The sequence below is a fragment of the Harpegnathos saltator genome, unplaced genomic scaffold (assembly GCF_003227715.2).
Source record: "Harpegnathos saltator strain DR-91 unplaced genomic scaffold, Hsal_v8.6 scaffold252, whole genome shotgun sequence".
Taxonomy (NCBI): Eukaryota; Metazoa; Arthropoda; class Insecta; order Hymenoptera; family Formicidae; genus Harpegnathos; species Harpegnathos saltator.
In genome coordinates, this window is record NW_020230042.1 from 308,870 (window position 1) to 320,000 (window position 11,131).

General features: G+C 31.9%; 2 protein-coding genes across 4 annotated transcripts in view; both read left to right on the plus strand.

The window, feature by feature from the left end:
- Positions 1-1,385: 1,385 nt before the first annotated feature.
- LOC105187226 (7SK snRNA methylphosphate capping enzyme) lies at positions 1,386-8,377 on the plus strand. 3 transcript variants are annotated; one of them, XM_019843211.2, is made up of 8 exons: positions 1,386-1,530; positions 1,594-1,772; positions 2,859-3,175; positions 5,351-5,913; positions 6,109-6,272; positions 6,514-6,907; positions 7,136-7,354; positions 7,461-8,377. In XM_019843211.2, the coding sequence occupies exons 3-8, from the start codon at positions 2,869-2,871 to the stop codon at positions 8,100-8,102; spliced, it is 2,289 nt and encodes a 762-aa protein (XP_019698770.1). In that variant the 5' UTR covers positions 1,386-1,530; positions 1,594-1,772; positions 2,859-2,868; the 3' UTR covers positions 8,103-8,377. The 3 variants fall into 3 exon arrangements, with proteins under 3 accessions (XP_019698770.1, XP_019698769.1, XP_019698771.1); XM_019843210.2 differs by lacking the exon at positions 1,594-1,772; XM_019843212.2 differs by lacking the exons at positions 1,386-1,530; positions 1,594-1,772; positions 2,859-3,175 and adding an exon at positions 4,953-5,030 and having other exon boundaries at positions 7,461-8,376.
- A 2,449-nt stretch (positions 8,378-10,826) lies between these two features.
- LOC105187186 (thioredoxin) overlaps positions 10,827-11,131 on the plus strand; it is a 1,959-nt gene continuing 1,654 nt past the window's right edge. Inside the window, exon 1 of the mRNA XM_011147850.3 lies at positions 10,827-10,893. The gene's annotated coding sequence lies outside the window, so the exon portion shown is untranslated. The remainder of the gene's footprint in view (positions 10,894-11,131) is intronic.

An 11,131-nucleotide genomic window follows, 5' to 3' on the forward strand; every position in this document is an offset into this window, starting at 1 on the left:
ATGTAAGTTTACACGACCAACAAAGCTTTAAACAAATTATATACTTATATGCGATTTTATGTAAAGCAATAATATAATACAAAATAAATGTTATAACTATATTTTAAGCATTTTAGTGATATAAAACAAATGTCTTATAAGAGAATAGGTCTTATGTCAAGCTTTGTTCTTTTGACAGATTAGACTTATTAGCGCGGAAATATCTTTTATTTTCAAATCTGATGGATTGTATCGCTGTTTCAACGTACACGTTTCAGCGTGCATTTTACCATCACGCATGGTAAAGACTGGACCGGGAATCGAATACCCGAGATCTTTCGCTATCTGGGCGAATGCTCTTCCAATTGAGCTACTCATGCAACATCATACTTCGATATATATATTATCTTTCTCTTATTAAAACTACATCCCTCATGTACAGGCGATGCATTAGAGGCGATGCAAAAGATCATTATATATCGCGTAACATATTTTGAGTATTATGATGAAAAATATGCTACCTGAAAAATATACTGTTATATGTTATTAATTTTTATTGTATGTACTAATGTGTTATATATATTAATTTTTCAATTGCTCAGGCACATGGTCCCTCTCTTTGTTGTCCTCGTACATATATGATAAGTATATTAGCTAAAATTAATCTTATGTAAATTTAATGTTATAAAACAAAAAGATCGTACGACAAATATTATTTTAGAATTTTTAGAGATTTACAGTAATTTATTATAGAATTATAACATTTTTATATAATTTTTAAATATTTTATATCTTATTATTTTACAAACAGTAATAATATTGGCAGGAATCATATCTCATCCTTTCAATATAATTAGGATAAGACGAATAAAAAAAAATGATTATACATATTTATTTTTTATTTAAAAATTTGAAAAATGCAATAAAATGAGAATTATATGTTTATATTTTCGCGCCGAATCTTTCAGTACAAAATGGCGGAGTTCCGACTTCACTGAAAATACATAGTATAGGTAACATAAAATATAGATTTTCTATACTGATATCATCAATATCAGAATACAGTTTATAAGGCACTGTTTCTCTAATAAACTAGCTATTTGCCATCCATGAACCAGTGTTAACTAGTTGAGCATGCGTACTGTGTATGACATCAGTATGAAATCCTTGGTTCAGCCATTGAAGTCGTTATTTCGGCTATTTAAAGGTGCTGTATGCCGCCATTTCGATGTTCCTAAAAAGTTGTGTAAATTTTTCATAAAATCATTAAAAATAGCATATGTGCGTGTTTTGTATTTGTGTCACATTTATTTCAAAATGAGGAGCTAATCATTCTTTAAAAATGTCTTCATTTCTAATCATAAATTTTTTATTTTATGTATACACTCCTGAACTGCTTGAACTATGCAATGCGCACGCGCGAAAGACCTCATTTGACAACACTGCATGAACTTGTACGTGAGCTGGTGAGCAGACATGTCCAGTTGAGCACGAGCCATCTACGAGTCGACTTGAGGATCGTTGGGTGTTGAAAAGCTAACTATTTGAGAGGTAAAACCTTAGAATAGTTAATACGGAAAGTAGTCAGATGAATCAGGGTAAATTCGTTCGCAGACGGTGAGATAAATCGTGAAAATCGGGAACAGAGAAAATCGTGGCTGAACATGGCCACGGCTCACTATCGGCCGTAGTCGTTGGAGTTCGTGCATCACTGCGCATGCGTGTTGAGCATAGAGGGTACATGGGAAAGAAAGAAAGAATGGAGGATCTCTATTGGCGCGCGAAACGCATGCGTATGGCTCGGACCAATTTTATTTTTATTAGTTACATTTTTATAACAGAAATCAAATACAGACCGATACTATAGAAGATAATTTAATATTATTTATGTTCGCAATAAGGATTAAATATTAAAGGAACAATTACAATAATTCGATAGTGTTCAAATATATTACATATCCACGAAGATTTTTTAAATATGATATAAAAATTTTTTCGCTAAAATAAAATTAAATGCAATATGCAATTATATTGCATATGAAAGAAATCAAAGGATACATATATTTCTTAAAACTTTTATAAATCTAAATTTATAATAATGATAAACATTATTTAATCATACGATTCGATTACACCTTACATAAAACACTGATCATAAGAAAAAGATTGTTGATTCTAACCTGACCTTACCTACCTACCTCATTCCACGATTTAATTTTAATATCAATGTTAATGAATTTAATTTTTTTCCTAATGAATATTAAGTAACTTGATTAATAATGTGTGATACATTGGATAAATATAATTGTGACAATTTAATTTTAACTTCACATATTTTAAGCCATAATCTATATTCGTTAAAACCTAACCTGACCCAATGCACAACACGTGTGCGTGCGTGCATGTGTCTCATGACGCAGCTGAGGACTCCACGAGAGACATATCTGTAATGCCGGCTCTACAATACGTCGTATGTTGGTGTCGGATATCAGAAGGCAGTCGGTAGTCCAATGAGGAAAACTTGTTTTCGGAAAATAAATTTTCTCATTGGACCATTGACTGTCTTCCAACATCTGACGCCAACATATGATTGATTGTAGATAGGGATAGTTTAAAGGATAGCTTATATCAAAGGAATTCAATTTTTCTATCTAACTTCATTTCTATTCTAGAGAAAGCTAGGCGAAGATAATATTCCTGTATTTTAAATTATGCCACTTTTTTCAGTTAATAAATTAAATAAGTTTCTTTCAATATTCGTTTTTTTTTCTTGGATTTGTCTTAAAACTTGATACAAGAAAATTTCCTTTATGGTCAAATTTATGGTGCAAGGCACTACCATGCCTCTTGATTAAGCTTGACTTTTATGTTTTTTTTAGATTTAAAAGAATGTCCTCCGTACAAGTAGACCGACCTACCAAAGTGAATCATCATTCACATAGCAAGAAAGAGAATGATAATAAATTCAGAAAACAGTTTAATCTGTCCTACAAAAAGCACAATAAACATGATGACAGTCGTGGGGGAGGAATTGGTGGAAGTGGAGGAGGAAGTGGCAGTAGTGGTAATTCATTCACAAATTTCAAGTTTGGACGAAAACGTACACAAAGCAACAATGGTGGAAAATCTTATCCACCTTATAAACGACGTAAAAAAGATGGCAACAACATTATTCCGCCCACAAAATTTCTTTTAGGTACATAATAGAAAACTCTTTCTTCTCATCTCACAGTGCATCTATCTCTTATGCCAAAGATATATGTAGTTCGTTCTCTTTAGTTGAAGCAGATTTTACTTTTTGGCTTTAAAATATAACATTTTTATAATCATATATTGAAGAGAAAAGTAATGAAATTTTTTTGCAGCCTTAGTACATTTAAAAAAACAGTCTTTAAAATACACACAATAACACAACTTTAAAAGAACAGTCTTCAAAATACACACAATATGATTTATTCTATTATCCTCCTGTAATTAGACTGACTCGATCTCAAATTAATGATTTTTAAATATAAAAACTTTTTTCTTTTCAAATTTTATCTATTGGAATTTCAATATATGTCACACTATATGTTAAATAACTAAAAATCTGTGGTACATGACATATACTATATGATACAATATTTGGTATATGATACATTATTCTCCCACAGATAAGTTAAAATATATAATTTTTATTAACTTATTAACTATTGCTTATGTTAGCTGTTAGAATTATATATAAAGTCATTAAATATGAAATGTCCGATTTCGAATCAAAAGTTTGGTTTATTATAACTCAAACTAGAAGTAGAACAATTAATCAAAATAAACGCCTAAACTATCGACGCAGTTTTGTCATCTTAACGGTAGCTTATCTATACTGGCAGTGAAAAAGCTTGAAGAACAGTTGGCGATGAAATCGTGGAAGGCGTTTACCAGCATGTTGAAAATTAAATATTTTTCTTTGTGAGAAGTGTCCCAGAAGTGGTGGCCTAGAAGAAGTGGTAGTTAGTTGGTGCAGGGTTTGGTGAATATGATAGGTGACAGAGAGTTTCCAAGTCCAGCTCCTGTAGTTTGAGCATCGTTGTTTGGTCGGTGTTGTTGTGGTCGAACGTTCTCTTGCAAGAGGATTGGCCTGTCCATTGGCCAATCTCAGCTGCTTAATCGCAAGCATACTCATCATTTCATCCAGTTGGTTACAGTAGACACTTGTTGCAACCGATTGACCAGGTTTCATGAAGCTGTAATGGATAATACCAGCGCTGTACCGCGATTCTGTAACTCGTTATTGGAGTTAACGACACTTTCATTATCGTTGCGCAGCTTTTGTATACCGTAGAAAAGCTGCGCAACAATAACGAAACTGTCGTTAACTCCAATAACGAGTTAAGCCCTAAACACAATGCCAGGCAACAGACAATAAGAATAAAAATAGACCAATCACAATAGATTATTCTTGTAATAATCGATTGTGATTGGTCTATTTTTATTCTTATTGCCTGTTGCCTGGCATTGTGTTTAGGGCTTTACAGAATCGCACCACTGGACCGCTAAACAGACATCATTAGCTTTTTCTGGTGAATATTCGGTTTCAGACTGTGTTTCGACACTTCATTTACATCCAACTATTGTATTTGCGATTGTCGAAAAGAATCCATTTTTCATCACACGTAACAATACGATATAAAAATGGTTCACCTTTATGTCGGGATAGTAAAGAAAGGCAAACATCGGGACGATTTCTTTTCTGACGTTCATTTAATTCATGCGGAACTCATCTATCGAGCTTTTTTACCTTGCCGATTTGTTTCAAATGGTTCGATATTGTTGAAATAATAACGTTAAACCTTGCTGCAAGATTAAAATGGTCAGAACGTAAATGGTAAGAACATTCTCAAACCATCGACGTACTGTGCGTTCATTAACCACATCCCCACTTTACCTTCGTTGATATTCTGAGTTGTCTGCGCTGCATTGGTCCTACGACGGAACTCGTATTCGAAAATAACACGAATTTTTTACTCATCCATTATTACACAAAAATTGCTGTAATAAAGACAACTTGAAAGGTAATCACAAGCCAAAACATATTTTTGAAAGAGTGATGCTGTATCTTCACAACAAAAGAAACTGGAACAGTGAAACTGTAACAGTGAAATATCAGAGATATCGACTGCCGAACTTAGTACTTTCAGACATTTCACATTCAATGACCTAATATTTAATAATTAAAAATCTTATAAAAATGATCTTAAAAATCTCTTAATACATTTCTGAAATATTCTTTCTCAAACATATAACATAATATATTTTAATGTTTTAATATTTAATTTTTAATTTATTTTTAATGTTTTAATATTTAATATTTCACATTAATTTTATTATATAGGCGGAAATATTCGCGATCCACTGAATTTAAATAGTATGCAAGATGAAGAAGTAAATCGCGCTATGAACGCAGTGACACCAAAATCCAGCCCTCTCCCTACTCCGAAACATAAGAAAGATGTAATAGAAGTGTTAATTCCGCCTGATAGTCGAGATCCGCTACTCTTAACATGTAATGATAATGAAGAATACGAAAAGCAGCTGTTTCTTCCTCAAAGGAAAACTTCTAAACGTAGAAATAAGAAAAAAAAACGAGCCTGTTCTTCATCATCGAAAGAGGAGATTACGAGCGAAGTTGTAGAAGCTAAATGTTTAATGAAAAGTGACGAAGAGCTTTGTGAAATGATAGGAAGTTCAGCAGAGAAAAGTCCCAATGAAAGGATTCAACCAACAGATTCCGAAATAGTACAGGATAAAAATTCTGTGGAAAGCAATGTGGAGAGTCTTCAGAAAAATAAAAGTAAGGGTAATGTAGGGAAAATTGGAAACAAGTTGGAGAGAGAGGACAAAAACAAACTGCGACTAAAAGGTTTGGAAGAACCAAAGGACAAAAGACTGCGCAAGGTAATGAATTTCAATATAATAATTGTCTCATTTATATATATATATTAATTTTAATTACAATTATTTATTTTCTCTCCGTTATTTAATAATGAAAAGTGAAACGACAATAAATATATTTTTTGCTTAACATTTTATCCTCTATTTTATATTTTGATTATATAAAATCTTTAAATTGTTAAAATTTTTTTCATTCAGGACACTAAGGATAAGATAGTGAGTCCTGTGATTCCTCAACCAGGTGCCTGGAAGCCTCGCGCTCAGCACAGGCCTAGTCAGGACAAGAAGAAGAAGCAACAACAACAAACAATGCCAAACTTCAGACAAAAGGATGCTCGCTATCAATATGGCAATTATAACAGGTCTTTTTTTATATTTATTACATATTAATACTTATATTTTTGTAATTAAGCGTATATATTTATATATATGTATGTGTGCGCGCACGCGCGGGTGTGTGTGTGTGTGTGTGTGTGTGTGTGTGTGTGTGTGTGTGTGTGTGTGTGTGTGTGTGTGTGTGTGTGTGTGTGTGTGTGTGTGTGTGTGTGTGTGTGTGTGTAACATCTTCCGACGAATTTTTAATTATTTTTCTTTTCTGGGTAGGTATTATGGATACAGAAATCCTCATTACGAAGCGGATCCTCGACTTAAAGCGTTTAGTAGTCGTCAAGAATTATTCTTACAAAAAGATATTTTGGACATCGGGTGTAATATTGGACACATTACCTTGTCAGTGGCAAGAGATTTTGGAGCAAAGAGCATCACAGGAATTGATATTGATAGGACACTGATCAATATTGCCCGAAAAAATGTAAAACATTATGTAAATTGCGTGCAATCACCGGCGAGTAACGAGGAAAGCGACAGGAAGGTACTAGATTCGGATACTAATTTCTTTCCCAAGTCAATGCCTATCAGCTATGGGCCTGTAGACATTCCGGGATTCACAAAGCACAAACAGGACAAGGGTTTTCCTTATAACGTCACGTTTGTACAGGTACTGTATGAGTAGTAGCCAGTTTATTTTCAAAGAAAGCAAAACTTAAACTTTCTGCTTATCATTTTCACCATTCTTAATGTTTGTAGCCAAAACACGCAACGTTCTATCTTTCTGCTTGTTAAATAAAATATTAATGTAAAGATTATAGTCTATAATCTTTCTATAATTAGTTTATAACTATCTTGTGTTTGTATTTTTTGTATGTACAAAATTAAAGAATTTCAGGGTAACTATATATTGGATGACGATGCTCTTCTACAAGCGGAACAACCACAATTCGATACGATCCTGTGTCTCTCTATTACTAAGTGGATACATCTCAATTTTGGTGACGCTGGCATTAAGCAGATGTTTAAGCGCATGTATGCGCAATTACGTTCTGGCGGAGTGTTAGTGTTAGAACCCCAAAATTGGAGTAGCTACAACAAAAAGAAGAATCTCACTGTAAATGTTAAGATATAATACTTATTTTTATTATTTATTAAGATATAATAATTACTTTTATTGTTATTTGTTTGCGTCATAATACAAAAGAAAAATATTGTTCTAGGAACGAATTTACAAAAATTATCGCACCATCGAGTTCCGTCCCCACAACTTCACACAATATCTCTTGTCTTCCGAAGTAGGCTTCTACAAATGCGAGGTGATCTCCATCCCACAGCATCCTTTGAGAGGATTCCAGCGTCCTCTCTATTTGTTCACAAAGGAGAACGATCAACCCGATGACGTTGCAAGCATATCAGATCGCGATATGCAAGAAAATAAGCGATTACGCAAGGCGGAGAAGATAGTATATGAGCAGGAATTATTCCCAAAAACTACCTGTAAAGAAAGTATTAGTCCCCAAAGTAGTGACCAATACGAGCAATTAGAGAACATTTATTATCCTATTACGCCATCGTATTATCATACGCCAAGTCAGACGCCAAGTCAGAATAACGAGCATCAAAATCAAGAGACGAGAGATAAAATTGATAGAGCACTTGAAGAAAATAAAACAAAAGAGACAATGGAGGATGATAATGACGCTTTCAGTCATGATAAACAGAAGGAATGTAGCATTGATACGACGGGCAACAACGATAAAAAAATGGCAGAAGTGGAAAAGAGAATAGACGGCGTATGTGAGACGCACGATAATGATCAGAAAATAATAGAAGACGAAATTATTGAAACTAATAACTGCTAGTTTCGAAATTTTGACATTTCCATCCATTTACTTTTATATACGCCTTTCGTTTTCCTTGTTTCAAATCTTGTTCATTATATTCTCAAAAGACACAAAGGAAAATATGGCAGTTTTTTCTTATTTTGTCTTCTTAACATAAATGGACGGACAAGTTTTCTCGGGTAATGTTATAAAATGATTAAAATAATAATTCGTTCGTTTTTAGTTTTAACTGCTTGAGAATTATAAGGGACAATATGTTACAAGGAACGGACGAATTTTGTAAAAAATTCTATACTATTAGATTGTTTAAGATATAATAAATGATATTAAGTGAAAACAAAAGTTCGTTCGTTTTTTCATTTGTTTGATTAGTCTAAGAGTCATTACGAAAAAACGGACGGATTTTTCTGAGAATTGAAAAATAAAAGTTTGTTCGTTTTTTTTTCTTTGTTTTTTGTTTATTAATAAGAATTATATAGGAAAAAACGAACGAATTTCACAAACAATGCGATAGTAATTAGTTACACAAAATAAGAATAATGAATAAGGTTAAGTGTATAAAAGTTTTTTCGCTTTATTTTGTTAATATAAATATCATATCATCTTGCAACGGTGGACTCTTCGATTTGTTAATTCTGTATTAAGAAAAAGAAGAATGGAAATAAAATACAAACGATATATTACCGAACTTGGTATATATACATATAATCTCCATTTTTCTTTTTTTAAATACGCTATTGTTCGCCGAAATTGCAACAGAAAAATCGTTAGTATCGTTCAACCGAGAACCGACTGTAACTTTAGTTTTTGAGAAGTGTTAGTAATAGGAATTTCGTATAGTGTTGTATATTTTTATTTATTTCTTATTATAACTTATAAAATTGAATCCTGTAATTATATATTGCTAAAGATTTGTTGTGCTATTAGAATTTTAATAAACAACGGTACATGTCTGAAATTATTTGGAGATAAACTATTATTTAATTAACCGGAAAATAAAAAAAAATAATGCAATAAAACTTCATATTACATATGGAATCCAGTAATGTGCAACGTGTAAAAGATATTTGTTTAAAGTATACTCGTTTATGTTGAGTGCAAAAAACATGGATTAATAGTGAAGAAACTAACGAAAAAAAACCCAACAGGTATAATGACATCAAGTAATTGACGTTAGAAACGTCATTAATATGACCTTACTACTTGGGAACAGAATAGACAGAGGCAACAATGTCCATTTTCAATAAAAGCATCTTCCTTTTTACGGATAAATGGTATGAATAATAAGAGAAATAGGAGCATATATATATATATATATATATATAGACAGATCTAGACGCCAAAGATATGTATACTCTGTAATAAGGACAGAATATATTGAATAAAGAATCGCTTTGTGATTATTATCAAGCCGCACGTTTGTTACTCATATATTTTCTTTTGTAACAAAATTAATCAAATTACGAAAAAAAAAATAACGAAAAATTAATTAGGTTAACGAAATAATTTCTCTTCGCAGATTAATCTAATATAATAGTAAAATAAGATTAATTATGTCCTATGAAAGAATTCTTATGAAATTTATTAAATAATATATACTATTTGAAATAGGAAAAGAACTACTGACATGTCGTTGAGTCATACTACTACAAAACAAGATATTCTGCCTGTCGTTGAGGTGTACTACAATTTCGAGATTGTTAATAGAAATAATGGAGATTTCTTATTTTATAGCTAGTTAAAACAACGGGAGATATATTTTATACTTTTTATTAAATCAAACTCAATATGATAGTTTGAATTTCAGCTAAATATAGTGGAAATCGATCAAATGTGAATTAAATCTCGGGATTAAATCTTCCGTTCACGCATATGCGCGCAATTTTTATAGTATACGTGACATAAACTATAGATAAATGCGCGCATATGCGTGAATGGAACGCACCCTCGGTTAACTTCTTGAAGGCTAGTAAATTGTGATTCGAATCTCGACTAAAAACTAATTTTAACCAAGACTTGAACCAAAATTTATCGATCTCCATGAATTTTAACTGAAATTAAACTAGGCGTTTTTCGTAAACTTGGAGAATTGTATTTAATAATACTTGTCAGATTACATAAGATAGCATCATCTTCCAATTTTTCACCCCACTTTACTTTTTTTTAATTTAAATAACAGAGAGTACAGATTCTTGAACTTCATTTTAGGAGCAAATAAGGGGTCTGAGTTAGGGAATGAAATTATAGACCCGTTATCTTCGCGAATTAATTCTCTGAATATCCGCTACGAATTTTTACTGCAAATGGAGATCGTAGTACAACTCAACGACAGAGTAATCGCATTTTTATTTTCAAGAAAAACGATTTAACGATATATCTAATAGGTATTATTTTTCAATAATACAAGCTAATACTAGGTCAAATAACTTATATTTATTTTATTTGTATTATTTTTAAGTTTATACATTTCTTTTTATTTTTATTTTTAAATAGTACAACTCAGCAGGCGATCGGATGAACTCCGGTAGGAGTAGAAGAAACTGTATATGTTTAATATGCGTTTGTATCAAACAATTACCGTATTATTTTAACATTCGCTCGCGGAGGAATGACTACTTTGATATTCGGCGTTGGCATAGGATTATTTATCATCCTCAGTTTGTGGGCGTTAGCTGCATTGATATTTTTAATATCTTTGCGCATCGAGAAGAAAGTCGGCATAATCGCTATACTACTTGTAAGCGTCTTCACGATTATTTTGATTAGTGTACCGCGTGCATCAGAGAAGCCCGCTGCTGCGGAGGATAAGGTGTGTAAATCTTATGATTATAGTCGATCAGATGATGACATAAATTCTAATTATAACTTAGTAGTTAACTGAAATGCGATTTAGCTAGCCCTATTACTTTGTATGTTTTATTAGAAAATAACTTATGTGTTTTGTAATATAATTAATGTATTTAGTTTATCTAGATAAAAATAATATAACATTATAAAAATTATCTATATTATGGAAATTTTTTAATTCTTTTTATGTGTATGCATTA